Genomic DNA, 15786 nt, shown 5'->3' with positions numbered 1-15786 from the left:
TTACTTCTGCAAACAGAAAACATTTATACTATATATCTTCTGGTAGCTGCTGCTCCTCTTCTTCCTCACCCGTTACCATTTCCTCTTCATTTCTCATTTCTTCTTCCCCCCTCTCCAATCCTTGAGCTATCAAAAAATCTATTATCCTGTAATCCCTTCCAGTTTCTGTGTTTGCAATCCATAATGGTAGCCACTTATTGGCCAAGAGCCACTGAACGGAAACCTTGCTAATGCGCCCAGTGCCATCTTTTGTTCCATACAAACTCTCAATTGCATAATGATTACTGTTGATCGAACCACACGAAGAAGACAGATGCCTTTCGATTCGTCCTATGCCATGCCCAATAATATCGATTCTACCGTAAGCGTTTCCAATCCTCCCATAAGTGCTGCTGCAACTTGGTTGATCAATATTCAAATCATAAGTGGGATCTTCAGGCAGCTGTGCATCCACTTGTTGCTGCCTGATGTCTTCTATAGTCTCATATATGTTTTCCTCCAAATCATTGCTGGCACTGGCTTCAACGCAGATTGTTTCGTAAATGTTCTCTCTGTGCAGTAAAGGAGACTGACGGGTTTCGTAGCCAACAGCACCTTCGGCATTACTGTTCTCATCGAAACATCCGTATCTCTCTGGGAGAACCGAAACTGAAACCACATTGCCAGCATTAGGTGACCTTCATATCGGTTTATCTATTATTGCCACACCTGCATAACTTCGGCCAATGCTCATGCAGCTGGGCAACATGATCCAACAATCAGTTTTTGGATTGTATACCTCAACAGAGGATAAATTGCTGGTTCCGTCATCTCCTCCCACAACGTACAGCAAGCCGCTTATGGCTACAACGCCTGCATTTCGACGACAAAGGGCCATCTCACTTACAGGAGTCCATTTGCTCTTGGCAGGATCGTAAGCCTCAACAGACTTGCGTACTAGAGGCCCATCGTGGCCTCCAACTGCATAAAGAATGCCATCCAGGACTCCCACTCCTGCTCCACTTCGTCTGGAACACATATCAGGAACGGATGTCCAAGAATCTGTTTCCGGAGTGTAACATTCGACAGAGCTCAAGCATTGCCTGGACGCACCATCATATCCTCCTACAGCATAAAGTTGTCCATAAAGGACCCCAACGCCAACACTGCTTCTTCTAGTCGACATGGCGCTTATCGTTTTCCACTTACATGTTTGTGTATCGAACATTTCAGCTGTGTTTAGGCCTGTAGATCCGTCAAACCCTCCAACTGCATAAATACAATTATTCAGTACAGCTACCCCTAGAGTAGATCTCCGAGCCTCCATGCTGTCACAGCTGGTCCAAACGTCGGAAGAGGCGTCGTATACATCGACAGTTTTCACCCTCAAGGACCCGTTGAAGCCTCCCACAGCATACACCTTTCCACCCATTACTGCTAGCCCAGCTCTGCATCTCCTAGTCGGCATTTCTGCTACTTGAAACCAACGTTCTTCTTTGAAATCGTAGCACTCCACACTTCTTATAGCTTTTGGAGCTTGACCCCCGACTACTAGCAAAACTTTCGGTAGGCCTACTGGTTGTCTAGGTTTGGTCCTAGGGGTACGAAAGGAGGTTTTCGTATCGCCTTTTAGTAGATGATACTTCAAAGCCTCGATGAGATAGTCTTTGCATTGAAGATCGGCTTTCAAAAGAGGTTCTTCTTCGACATGCTGCACGAGATATTCCTGAGGAAAAGTGGAAAATATTATCAAGTAGAGAGGAATAGTTGATTGACTTTACAAGTATTGTATTAAGTAGTGATAGTTATTCTTTTACTACAAATAAAATGAATACTGCAAATAAACTAAACTGATTCTTCATTCTCAGCATAACTGACATTTTTGAATTGATAGTAATACATCATTTTTCAACTCAAGGTTGAAAGCTTACCTCATTCAAAAAAATTGGAGATTGTAGGATTGTTAGCAAATATGCAACATAAAACAGCATTCTTCATTTTCTAGTCTATTACCATGTTCTTTGTTGTTATACTATTTCAATATGTTTTTGGTTTATAAACCTGAAGTGACGTTTTATAGTCTATTTATTTGGAAACCAACATTTCATCCTGTTACAATTAACGATTTTATTTTGTCATATTTCAATACAGTTTTGCCTGACATTTCTAACAGTTTTTTATTTTTATTTCAAACTCTGACAATCTGCCTATTCCATCTTTTTGCATATATCTAATTAGTTGAATATGAAGGTACAAAAAGTACCTACGTAAAATAACGTTCAACATTTCTCCCCACCGTTGAGGGGGAGAAATGCTCTTTTCTCACTTTCCTCAATATTCAGTTTGCACAGTTTGGTTACTGGTACTGTATATGCCCCTCTTACAGTATCTACTTGCGCAACTCATTTATTGCTATTAAAACCAAGGAAAACAATTTCAACTTTTCCTAGTTTCCATTACTTTCTAGGATCAATATTTTCCAATGATTATTACAAAATAACCGATTTTGAGTGGCCTGCCATTTAATTCTTTTGATCAGTGATCAGTAAGTATTCTTCACACCATCTTCTCCAAAATTCATCTTTCACTAACTGCAACAATGCCAAGCTGCCAAAATTTTCAATTACCAAAAGAAAACGATTATGTGCTAAAGCAATCGACTAATTTTATGAGAGTTCTGATTACATTTTAACATTCAGAGAATAAAGTGGGAAGTTATCAGTCACTCTTTGTTGATTTAAAATTAGATGCACTCATCGTATCAGTCTTTTCCATGCAACTCCTACAAGGGGGAGTACTGAGCAAATTGATTTCCAGTCTATATTTTTGTTTCAATTTCTCCCTATCTAGTTCTCTATCTGCCTTTTTCAATTCTTTGGCGTCTCCACAGACATTTGTAGTGTTATCTGAATAAATCTGCAATAGTTGCTCTCTCTCTCTCTCTCTCTCTTGCTATCTTGCTTGTTTCTTTAGTTTTGTGAGTGAAAAAACTAGGTTATTTTTAGTTCTGGTACTATCATTCATTAATTACATATAATGAGATCCACACTTATCCTACAAGAAACTTGAACAATTTCTATATAGCTCGAACTCGAAATATAAGCTCAATGAAAACATTATTCTTCAAGAGCTTAAATCATCAATATCTTGAAGCTTAAATGATCAATAACCTCTCAAATGAAGTGAAAAATTCACTGGCTTTGAACACATTCAAAATTTGTTTAAATGAATTAATTTCACCGCTGCACGTGTAAAAAAATGAAATATAGAAGGCATGTGTGTGTGTGTGTGTGTGTGTGGTGCTCATGTATATATGTGTATAATTTAATCTCTGATGCTTGTGACACTATAGGCGCATTTTATATTTTAGCAGTTTTTCTTAGAATCAACTATTTTTATTACTAATTACAAATATTATTACAAATATTACTAATTCTATATTCGGTTTTTATGATATTTGACAAAACCTTATAATACTATTGTATTTTTTTATGGCGAATAAAGGATATTCTATTCTATTCTATTAGAAATGTATGTAAATTGGGATGTTCGTTCCTATTTCAAATTATTATTATTATAAAAAATAAGTTGATGGAAGAGAGGGTAATACGCAGTGAGGGCTGCTTGTTGGCCAGCTACATCTCTTTTTTTCAGCAAAAACTGCCCTTGCAAATTCCCCACATAAACCATTTGAATGTTTTGACCAACTTATCAATACATGTTATACTACTACTTAGACAAATTATCATCAATGTGTAGTCCTAAAAGACATCTAAACCATGTGAGACCTCTGAATTAAAGATTCAAGTGTAATTTCCAAATCATTTTAAGAATCTAGAATATTTATGAACATAATATGTTGTCAAGTTAGTAATATTCTGATTCAAGATTATTTAGATGTTATTAAATTTGGACATTTAAAATAGTTTCCAAAAATATATTTGATTTGTTATTTCATGTGTTTTGTATATAAAAATATCTCTGTTTGGTTCAAATATTTTTTTTTACTTCAAGAAAGTTGTCAATGAGAGGATTCATACAACGCACTTTTACTTTTGGGAGTGCTCCCATTGATTTACATTTTGACAACTTTTTTAAAGTAAAAGTTTGGTGTACTAATCAGTTATTTCAATTTTAAATAAATTACTCACAAAAATTACTTACTTGAGACATTAACGGTAAACGAACATGTTCCATCAAAGAAGATAGATGTTTCTGACGGTTTTCGAGGTCGTGTTGAACCCAAGCGATAACACATTCAAATACTTTTTCTTCGGAAGGTACAGTTAACCTATCACTACGAATCAGTTTAGACACTTGCAGTTGTGAGAGTGTCAAAAATTCTTCACACTCCACGACTTCCGGGAAATGCAATTCGATGTAGGATTCTGCATGGGAAAGAAGATCCAAACAGCCGTGGAGGTCTGCAAAAGCTCTAATACCCAGGCAATTTGTCGGATGCAATTGCGCCTGTAAAAAATCGCAGCAAGCGTCTCTAACATCAGTGAGCTGTAGTAAGTTTGCTGCTGGCAGTAACACTTGCACATTTTCTTCAGTAACATGCACTTCTGAGGTGTAAACGTATTCGACTAAGAGAGAAAGAGCCTGATGATCCACTTCTTGAAGAACTATTCGGTCTTGCCGACTTTCTTCGAAACTTGAAAACATCGCGAAAAAGTATGGAGAACACGCAGCTAAAACCATTTTGTGGGCTGGTATTTCTACAGTATCGGCTACTAGGGTGACATCGCAAAGAAGTCTTTGTTTCCTCATAACATTCATAACATCGAAAGCCTTTTGGGTATGGAGGTGATTTTTGTACGGAGGGCGCTCTTTGGTGTGCGGATGAATTTGGGATATGTGCTTTTGTGAACTTTCATCCAAAGAATTTTGACTTGCAGACCGTAAGAGTAAACAACTACCCTGTCTTTCCATCGTCCCTTGATTAATATCCAACTCCATACGTTTATTATTATCGTTATTAAAAATTCGCAAAAAGGTTTCCACTTCACTATATCAAAAGAAAAATATTTACAACCCAAATTACGAACTTCAGAATTCAATCCACACCACAGATTAAATATAGATGCGAAAGCTTTGATGCCGCCTTTGATGTTCGATGGCTCAAAATTCGTAACCTTGAATATGATGTGTATACCACTTCGATATACACGGAGAAAAAGGTTTGGTTGATTTCAGCTATATACTCTCAATGTACACTGAAAAAACATGCTTTCGCTGTTCACAGAAAAAGTGATGGTATTTTTGTGGTACATTATAAGGAAATAAAGAAACTTGCATATTGACAAATTTGATTAAAGAGATAAGTAGATATCATCAATAAAGTTCAATAGTGAAATTTGATAAAAATTAGGAATATTTTTAATCATTTTGTATATTTTCTCATAAAGACTGGCAGTAAACAAATCTAAAGAAATGAACTTTAAACGTTCAAGACAGTCTGAAATATACCTACACAGTAAGATGAAAGGGCTGACACCTATCAGAAAACAACTACTCTCCTGGCTACTACCACGAAGAGCGTTGGATTATATCCAACAGGCGTCAATGTAGGAATCTTCACAGTTGGTTAGTACCTCGTCCTCGGGTTTGATCCGAAATAATTTTTTTTTTACTTTTAACGACATGGATAATTTCAAAAAAATACATGTACATGTTCATTGCATATCCGGGGAGCCGAAATGGAGACGATAGCATATCGTCCTGATTATTTATTAAAAAAAGCATTACTCAAACCTTATGAAATACTTTTATTCCGTTAATATTGATGTTAATGAACTGTCACCAGTTTTCTACACTGAAGAACATATTCTTTGAAATTATAAGAATGGTATTATAGTACCCGAATGCACCATCAATAATAGTGATTTAAACTAATTCTTACCCATTGTTATGACAACAAGAACATTTTCCTCCTGACCCAACTGTCCAAATGTGATTACGGAAGGCGCATCAGTAACACTAGTCTGATCGACAAACTTTCTTCCATGAAAAAAATGTATTGAGCCATTTTTGAGACCAACGGCGACTAAATTGATTCTGATGTGATAGAGTGGAGCTAAACACATACATGTGATATGGTCGATAATTGTTATGGACCAAAGCTTACTACCCTGTAAAAATTATATGAATTTTGAATCGAAAAGTTCATAGTGTGGTAAATCATGAATTGGATTACAATTTTTCATTACTTACTCTTTTAGTGAAACAGCTGATAAGTTTATCTGTCGTAGCTACAACCACAAATAACTCTTCGGGAACTACAACGAAATCTACTATGTTAGTTGTCATATGTATTATAGATTTCCCTTCTAGCCATCCCCTTCTCAAGACGCATATATGGCCCTCTCTACAAGCCACAAAAATTCTGAACTCAACGTTGAAAATTCCTGTCGATTTCATTGAAAATGGGGTAACTTTCGTTGTGTTCGTGTTAGCCTATAAATTATTTTTTAAAATTATACGAGAGAAGTATTATCAAATGAATATTTCTAGTGTTAAGGGCCATTATACCTTTCATTCGAAGAAACGTCTCATCGAAATTTCAGGATAAGGGAGCCGGGGCTGGTTGGTACGCTTTTCAAATGGAAGCCTCTCTAATTTTTTTATTAATAGATAGTGAGAAAATACATTTGATTTCCAGATTAGTGTTGTCTTGTTTATATAAATTTCGAATTATATAATGTTTGGACCTATCCTAAATCCAGAATTTAATTTTTTTCTTAAGGATGCAAGTGTACCAAGCAACCCCATATTTGGGGATGGTTTGCACACACCTTGGGGTTGGTTGGTCAAGGCAAAAACTGAGAAAATGATTATTGTTTTTATTTTTTATGAAGGAATCAGCCTGCAAAAAAAATTATAATACAAAAAAAACGGTACCTATCCGTTAAAAAAGTGAATAATCTAGTCAGAACCATCCGAATTACAATTACGACAAACGTAGAACAAGCCCGCATCTGCGCATTTTCCATGTACCCACAATTTGCATTGGGTGTACTGAATCCATTTCTCGTTAGGCAAACTATTTGACCAGGGTTCAACGCAAAGCAGGCAGAAGGTTTCTTCATCACTGCTTGAATCGTCTTTGATTTTTGAATTCTTCGCATTTGCTTGTTTGACACTGAGAATTCTGGGGCGTGGGCGCCTTACTTTCTGCAATTCTGCTTGGTCCAACTTGTTGCACGTGTTCGTTGGGATTAGTCTCTTGGTCTGGCAAGGGGTTGTCGACACGGTTTAAAGCCTCTTCGATGGGTGTAATTTGACCAAGTTCAGGTAGATTTGCTTTAACTCCCAATAATTCACCAGGATTTACGTTTTGCTCAATATCTTGCAAATCTTGTTCAGGATCTGGTCTATCTGTCACATAAGCAGCCATAAATTCACTGTCCGGAAAAATATCCCTATTAAATGGAAAAATTCCGGAAACCTGGAATTCAGCTGTAATGTTGTTTGGAGTTGCCGCTAATGGTAGTGCAGTACGAACAATACTGGGTATGTCATAAATGGTCATCGTTGCACCCGGACGATTAGTCATCCAAGAATCACAAGCACTACTTCTTTAACGGTCCATACACACTGCGATCCAGAAATTGGAGCTTGTGGATACAGTGCGGTCGTGGAAAGGATATCACTGTTACGCCGTGATCTTTGCAGATGTTTAGTGCTTCGGGAGATACATGCGAATCGTGGTTGTCTATCAAAAGCAGGAGAGGGTTTTCTTTAGACGCCTTGGAGTATTGAATAAAATGCTAGATATATTGTATAAAATGAACTTCTTTCATCCAGCGTGAAGGATTGACACTTCCATCGCTTCCAGGCGGGCCATCTCTGAGAAAATGGAGCTTAAACTGAACACGAGGAAATATGAAGAAAGGTGGCACAGTATTTCGAGCAGCAGAAACAGCACACGCCAAAGTTACAAGCGTACCGCGTTCTGCCGAAGTAACTTTCCCACTTATTTGACACCACGTCTACTAACAATTCGGTCAGGTCTCTGAACTGTAGTAATCCCTGTTTCGTCCCTATTCCATATGTCCACAGGACTAAAGTTATACCTTCTAAGAACAATTTTTAGAATGCTGAAAAATCTGTGTACATTTGTTTTATTGAAGCTCGTAGCTCTAGACAAACTGGTGGCTTCAGGTGTCCTTATAGCCAATCCAGTATTTCGCTTCAAAAATTATGTAAACCAGTCGAGGCCTGCCATCTCATTTTTCTTCCAGCTATTTGGAACCATCAGGTGCAAATAAGTTGCATATAAATAAGCTAATCTTTTCATTTATTTGGGCGTAAGACCGTAGTAAATATCGTCAGCTTTTTTTATGTAACCTGGAGATTGGACTCTTGAAGCTCGGTGAAAATCTAAAAACAAACATTTTACTAGAAACTAGATCATCAAGTATATTTTTTAAAAAACCTACCTGTCTATTTTTAAAGTCTCCAACAACTGTTGAAGGCATTTCTCTTTCTGATTGCAGTTCCTCTAGTGTAAACTTGAAGCAATATCTTCTTGATGTGTTGAATGGAATTTCGAAGTCATTGGCAGCAGATCTTAGAGATTGCCCCTCCAATTTTACGGCTCTGACCACCCTTAGCATAATATCCGGGGTGTTTGCCTTTTTCCGATTTTCTTTTAAACGTACGCATTTGAATAAATGTTTCCTAAAAAAGCCAGCTAGTAGCAAAACAAAAAAAAAAGTAAAGCTAGCCCCCGGGGTTGCTTGGTACACTGTACCAACCAGCCCCTTGCAGTTTGTACCAACCATCCCCAATGCTTTTTTTACATTAGAAATGTCAAAACTAAATGTTAAAACATTATAAATCAAAGTTTTATATTTGGTAAGTATTGACAAAAGTGCAAATTTTCTTAATATATATACTCTGTTGTTATCGAAAAAGCAATAAAACTGATATTACAAATATTTCAAACTCATAAATATTTACTTACGGGTGACAAAACCACGTGCACCAAGTAAAACTAAAAAAAAAAACGCCCACACATCAACGATAACTGTCTTCAACTGGCGCGTATTCAAACACCTTCCGATAGATGCGAGCAACGCTGGTGTTAACCGAACGGATTCCGAAATTTTACGAATGTACCAACCAACCTCTGTGCCCAACCAACCCCGGTTTCCCCTACTTTTACACATTATCATCATTATTATTTCACAGGTGATCATAAAAAAATGATATTTCAAAAATTGCACGTAGTATATTATCTTCAAAGTTTCTTAGATTTAGTAGTATGTTTTTGATTCGAAGAAACTCACATTCAGTGTGATATTCAGTATAACGGAAAAACAGATTTTAAACAGAACATATTTTGAACAGAAAAAACAGGCTGTGGTTCATAACATAGGTACTTAAATTTACTTCGTACCTGATGCACTATGGTGAATGCTTGTGGATCCAAAATGTAAATATTTCCAGATTCAGTTGCTAACACCGGACAAGATACCTCGTGCTCATCATTCGAGTTTTTTCTCAATGTAGTCATGCACGTAATGGGCGATTCTTTGAAAAAATCTTTTGAGCTACAGTTGTATACCATTTCTGCTATTTCTGACTTCTGCATTGTTAATATTTCTTGAGACCTGAAGAACACAAGAAGAACAGAATATAATTTTTTTATGAGAGAATATTGTGAGAAATATTGTCGTTCAGATATTACACTCATTCCGAACAATTAATTCATATTTTTAAGTTCTTGCTTTCCTCAAGTATTTAACTCACCTATTACTCAACTTATCGTATGGCACTGTTTCCAGATCCTTCTTTAGTTTCTCTATCTGCTCATCTTTTATGCTATTTGCACCTTCAGAAATATTCTTCCAGCACTCAATTTCCAAAGACGACATTGAGGACTGAGGAACTTGAAATTTATAGTATGGTTTATTGTTTTTGTGAATTAATAAATCAGAACCACAAGCTACAGCAACAGCTGAAATATTGACCGAATATTCATTTATTATTTTGTAAAAAAATATTGAAATACATGACAAATAAATAAAAGACAATTCTACGAATAGTAGGTATATATGATTTACATTTTTTTTTTGGGAAAATGAAAATAATACTATTATGTTTTGCGTAAATAAACATAATCATCATAACAAATCAGAACAGTTTAATTTCAATTTCCAAATAAATTTAAATCACGTATTTACTTCATTGGGATATTTTCACTACACATGTGCAGTAAAATTCTCGCAATAAAGTGTTTCTTGAATACGTTATGGATTTTCACCAATTCAATCTAGATTTTGACGCACAATAATTTTAAAGTTCGTACGCTACTGATCATTCTTGTATTTGCTATGGAACTAATCACTAATCCTTTGCTTTGTGATTTGACGTCTGTTCGTCTATTTGTAAAATCATCTCAGTGTATTTGAGAGGATATCATTAAATGCAGTTGTTCAGATATACATAAAATATAATAATAATAATAGTTTATTAACCTCGTTGAATAACAATTCAAGAAGTAGCGTTAAATAAATAGAAAGGAAAATGGGAAAAAAATTTGTTCATTAATTAAGTTAACGCGGTATTTACATATATTTGTTATTTTATAATTGTGTTATATTATTATGGGGGGGCAAACCACGGACACGTGTTTCTGGCTATTGGCCTCATCAGCGCGGTGCTGCCAAGTATAAAGATGAACAACACTTGTTTGCCGAAAGCAGGAACAACACATACGCACGGAGTCAACAACAGGAGCCAACCGCACATTTGTGGTTCCAGTTAGAAGACCTAGAATTTCTAGGCTACATCTAACATGACCACGTATGCAGCTATAGCTACCTACGTGACATCCGGGTCCAGGATATAAATGTAAATATAGATTATATCGAGTGTGTATGATACAAATGTGTAAATGATTGATGATGCTAATGTAGTTAGACAATTACTTGATGTACTTTATTACCTACTTACTTAAATGTGAATTACAATGTGGTTTGATTGTCTTAAATTTTTGAGATGATAATTGCCTTCACAATTGATTCAATTACAATTTCTACAAAACCTCTTCACGCAAGTATTGGATTTTAGTAAGGATGTGCTTTCATTATAGAATGTGCCTCGTGTATACACGAGGTAAGCCAGAGAGATCTTATCATTTTTCATCTCAATTTTCTTGGGTTCCAGAACGTCTTCTCTGAGTTCTCGAACTATTTTCTGAAATTCTCTTTTTAGTCTTTGCTTAAAGTTCAGAACCAATTGTTGGTGTTCTCGCCTACGTTGTTTATCCTGCTGGTTCGCTTCCATTGTCCCTTCATTGACTTCTTCATCCACCATGAATTCATGAAAATCATCTGTATCCCACGTTTCACGTGATTTTTTTGTATAAGTTACAATCAGTTTAGATTTTTACAGAGAACGTCGTCTCAAAAAATTCGGATTTTTTTATGAAAAAATATCTTTATCCAATCTAGAGTGTTTTAAAAGGAATTATAGTAGCGCAATAAGGCAGGTAGGGCCAGAGAGTTCCAAACCGTAATAAATCGTGAATTGGCGGTTAGGTTCGGTTCGGTTAGGTTAGGTTAGGTTAGGTTAGGTAAGGTAAGGTGAGAATCCCTACAAAAAACGCTATTGACGAAACGCATTGCTATATATTTTCAATTATGAAGATTGATTGCTTTATAATCAATAAAAGCTTATTGGACAACAAAGGGCAATTCGATGATGAAGGTTATGATTATACCCCCGGGGTTTAATGAAGATTTGTCAGTATTATTATTGTAATCAATTTGTAAATGTTTCGTTACCTGGTATTTTCGGTTCCAATTGATCTGTGTAAAACGAAATGAGAGAGTTTGGTATATCAGGCAGTGATAAGTCAATCACTAATGTCCCCTTGTATATCTTCATCTTACTACGGTTACGCCCATTAAATTTAATATCTGTTATTACCAAATTATAATTTCCATCACCGAGGACGTCAGTCAATATTGCATTCCCAGGTAGAGTTGTAAGGTCCGCGTTTTGCTGAGAGTAAGCTTCTAGCCATCTCGAAATGTTGAGATTCCTGCAAAAATATGTAGGTAGGTATGTATTCGTAAAAGTGTTCACAGTTTTGAAATTGTCTAAATGTTTACGGCGATTCCCCATTTTCTTTACGGAGAGATGTACACATGTATATTCGAAATTTTGTTGTAAGGTTTTCCAATCTCACAGTACCAGAACCTTATTTAAGATCTTCACTATCGAATATGCAAAATTCCATGACTTCTAGAGAACTGATTTGGGACACTGGGGCCAAAAAACTTGTATCAAAAAGACCTGAGCATAATTCAAATGAATATATTTTTTGAAACGATCATTATCAGATTCGATAGAATACAGGGCGTTCGTGTGGAAAATATGTGCTTCAAACCTTCTTAGATCACCCTGTATACATTAATTTCGAACGTAGGAATATTATTCCTTTAACTTCAGTTTTTATTTTTTGTAACATTGAGAAGTTGGGCTTTGTCAAATTTATGGGTCATCATAGATTTTTCTTCTCGGATTTTTTTCTCTCAATTTTGACTCATATGCAAAATGTATTTTCTCTGTTCAGTGAAACGGGTGGATTTCTGTGCTTTTTCGAAGTTCTCTAAACGATATGAACTCATAAAATTCTGAGTTTTCACAAAAATATCACCCTTTAACCCTCTCAAGCAGCATGAAAGATAACATGAAAACGTTGTTTATTGTTAGTTTTCCTATAATTTGCACTGATTTTATATTGGAAGACTATCTAGTACATTTCGATTTTCACTTCATCATCAGCGAGAAACATTTCAACTTACCCTCTGCTCATTTTGAATTTGTACTGACTTCAGAATTGTTTTGGAATTATCAATGTTTGTAATCTGAAGTTGCTAAGCAAGTAATCGAATCAATAATGCACTGTAACGTTCCAACAGTTCAAATTTGAACTTTCATGGCGCGTGAAAGATTCAAATCAATGAGGGAGCTATCTCAATGTCACCACATGATCAACAAGAGAAACACTACTTCTGCATGAATCTGCATAAATCCTGCAGTAGGATCTGAACCACTGTAATTAGGTTAGGTTAGGTCCAAAGTGGGTGGGCCTATTCGACCCTCCACCGCAACCCGCCAGGGTTTATTGTGGCTCACACCTATTCACACTCGCTGAATAGGCGCCGAACTCGGTCTGATTCGGTCCCTAGCGGGGCAGGCACAAAGTATATGCTCTGCTGTTTCATCGTTAATGAGGTAGTCGGATGGTCAAGGTGCAAGATTCCCACTTTGATACCCGCAACAACCTTCCCATATGAGAGTTTTGCACGTCACCTACACCTGACGATGTCTTAGATTCACACGGGCAGGGCTTTTTCGCTTCTGGTTTTGGTGAATCATAACTTGAGCGCAAACGTTTACTAACCTGCTCATGGGGGGTTTGTTCCTCCACCTGAGACAGATTCTGCATACGCCGGAGGTGCAAAGTGGTTTCATAAGGTACCCCGCTCTTAAGGAGATGACTCAGTCGTTTCCTGGCTGCACCACCAAACTCTTTATTTTGGTTCAGTTATTGGGTTAGGAGCTAGAGAGTTGAGAAGCTCTCGCTCCTGATTTAAATGATTTACAGGGAGGTCTGGAGTCGTAAGCTCGACATCCATCTCCTCTGTAGACTCAGCGTCAGAAAGAATTTTTTAAGTTTACTCTGTCCGTAAAAGTCCCACGAGTAGCTAGGGAAAGAAGATCAGTCACGGCAGAGCCCCGCATTACCGTGACAAGGCGATGCTAGAGGGCGCCCGGTATCTCGAAGGTTCAGTAGAGATAGCTGATAGGCTCAGTGAGTGTCATTCATCCTCTCGGAACGGATATACATACCTTAGGATTAGGCCATCGTTGGGATGCCATTCAGTTAGGGAACAACAGAACCACAAGTAATATTCTGTCATTCCCGTATCCAGCGGGGCTCCGTGGAAGCAGGCATCCGATGGCCGGTTTGCTCAACCCCCATATCCCAAGCCAATGCACTAACCAAAAGCAGTATGCACAGTGGTTTAGGCAGGGAAATATGAACAAGGACAGCCAAAACCCGCCACTGTAGTACTGTAGATTCTAATAAGTTGGAAGAAAGGCATCGGAAAGTTTCAAAAAACAGAACGAGTTGAATTGAGATGAACTCAGAAGTCATAGCTGTAATTTAGCGCATATTTCGTGAATATATTACCCCCGGGAAACTAGAAGTCACATTCCGTGAACGTACACCTAGCTAGACGATAAACACATTCCCAACTTTCAGTAAATGTTAAATACGTTTGTTAAAATGAGTTCAAAAGAACTTTCCACACTATAAAATAAAAATACGCTTTACGAGGGTGGTCTGAAAAGTTTCCGACCTAACAAAGATACAAAAGACATTTCTTTATTTTTTTTTTCTAACATAGTGTCCAACCAACTGGAGGCTAGCCTCCTCTAACGTTATAATTTCTGCAAGTGAAATTACAAATCGGGACGTAGCATGCCTCCTAGCCTCCTCTAACACATGTGTTTTGAAGAATTCGTTTTCGGTGTCGGGTTAAATCGAACCATAATTACAAATTTCGTCCGCCATTTTGGAGCCACCATCTTGATTTTTTGCATTGAAAAACAATTCATAATTTCCGACCCTGAAAACCACCACTTATCAATTTTGAATCAAATCGGACTATAATTGCAAATCTTATCCGCCATTGTGAAGCCGTGAAGGCGGCAAAATCGAAAGTTAGGTAGCTAAAATTGACATGACTGAATTCCTTATGAAATTACCTTTTTAACGATGTGTCACACTCACTACTTTCCCTATTCAAATTGTTTGAGTGATAGTCACCGAGGGGTGGGGGAAGAAGTATGACAGGTGAGGTTATGATAGGACTAGTAAGTTACATACAAAATTAATTGTTTAATTCGTCAAAATACTAACGGTACAATATGCAATGAAAGCGACAGTTTAAAATAACTATCATATAAAAATGTAATTGAAAAACTCTTCTACAGAATAACAACCATTTTCAAATATGAACTCATTTACATTGCCTATGGGTTTAATTCCTAATACTAGCTCGAAATCGATTGAAACATTCGTATCCATCAAATTATCGAATCGTACTGTATCTTATATTTTGTATCTATCATATCTATATTGTTTATATATTTGATCGGTCGGTAGCTAAGCGGTTCGGCGTGGGTGCTTTGTTCACTCACTTGAATTGACTGCCGTGTTGATCGGTGGTTCAAGCCCTAGTCTGAACGATCGATCTTCACTTGGTATCGTCCAACCCGTGTTAGGAATCACACGTTAAAAGGTAAGACCTCGTTCATCCTTAGCTAGCACAAGTTTCGACTTCTGAGGGTTGTCGTTCGTAGGGGTGCGACAGCTGGTTAACGGAAAAACAGATTTTAAACAGATTTTTTTAAATTCTCATGTCCTAGTTAAATTTCATTTTATGTAGTTAATATGTAATTCTGTGTCAACTCAACTCTTTATACTTGGAGTATACCAAATAACAATATATGATATCTGCATGTAAAATTTTATTAATGAAATTGTTTGCTAAAAAACAATTTCTTTGAGATAATAAATAATTGATATCAATGAATGTTTGCGTTCGCTTTGTTGTACAGCTTTGACTCTTCAAAACAGGGTTAATTAAATATTTTTCAATAAATAAAAATAGTATAGATTTATATCATACCTTTATCTTGCAGTACTTGAAATGAGACATGTACAAATTAAAACTTTTAAATCACTTTCCTTATCTTAAACGAATGCAAATG

The 15786-nt window shown here is 36.7% G+C and overlaps 2 protein-coding genes across 3 annotated transcripts in view; both read right to left on the bottom strand.

Annotated features, from left to right (window-relative positions):
- Positions 1 to 15786, bottom strand: part of BBS1 (Bardet-Biedl syndrome 1) — a 33639-nt gene extending 17853 nt beyond the window's left edge. The window contains exons 1-6 of one of the 2 annotated variants that reach the window (XM_074172465.1): positions 15705 to 15786; positions 11778 to 12037; positions 9739 to 9946; positions 9386 to 9599; positions 6196 to 6438; positions 5885 to 6113 (exon numbers count right to left, since the gene is read on the bottom strand). In XM_074172465.1, the coding sequence (XP_074028566.1) occupies positions 5885 to 6113; positions 6196 to 6438; positions 9386 to 9599; positions 9739 to 9946; positions 11778 to 11880 (997 nt within the window). In that variant the 5' untranslated portion in view covers positions 11881 to 12037; positions 15705 to 15786. Of the gene's footprint in view, positions 1 to 5884; positions 6114 to 6195; positions 6439 to 9385; positions 9600 to 9738; positions 9947 to 11777; positions 12346 to 15704 lie in introns of those variants that run through there. The other variant, XM_074172464.1, reaches the window with a different exon arrangement.
- kel (kelch protein) lies at positions 679 to 5052 on the bottom strand. Its single transcript, XM_023173877.2, has 2 exons — positions 4144 to 5052; positions 679 to 1705 (listed from the first exon to the last, which is right to left on the bottom strand). Exons 1-2 carry the CDS (start codon positions 4939 to 4941, stop codon positions 680 to 682), a joined length of 1824 nt encoding a protein of 607 aa, XP_023029645.2. The 5' UTR covers positions 4942 to 5052; the 3' UTR covers position 679.

The sequence above is a fragment of the Leptinotarsa decemlineata genome, unplaced genomic scaffold (genome assembly GCF_025532065.1).
Source record: "Leptinotarsa decemlineata unplaced genomic scaffold, Ldec_3_MD MMD2_tig00000133_RagTag_RagTag, whole genome shotgun sequence".
In the NCBI taxonomy this organism is placed as follows: Eukaryota; Metazoa; Arthropoda; class Insecta; order Coleoptera; family Chrysomelidae; genus Leptinotarsa; species Leptinotarsa decemlineata.
This window is presented reverse-complemented; position numbering and strand designations above follow the sequence as displayed.

Coding starts and splice junctions, on each gene's coding strand:
- kel (XM_023173877.2), bottom strand. CDS start 4,941: ATGGAGTTGGATATTAATCAAGGGACGATGGAAAGACAGGGTAGTTGT. Junction 1,706..4,143: donor GTTTACCGTTAATGTCTCAA/GTAAGTAATTTT, acceptor ACTTTTCCTCAG/GAATATCTCGTGCAGCATGT.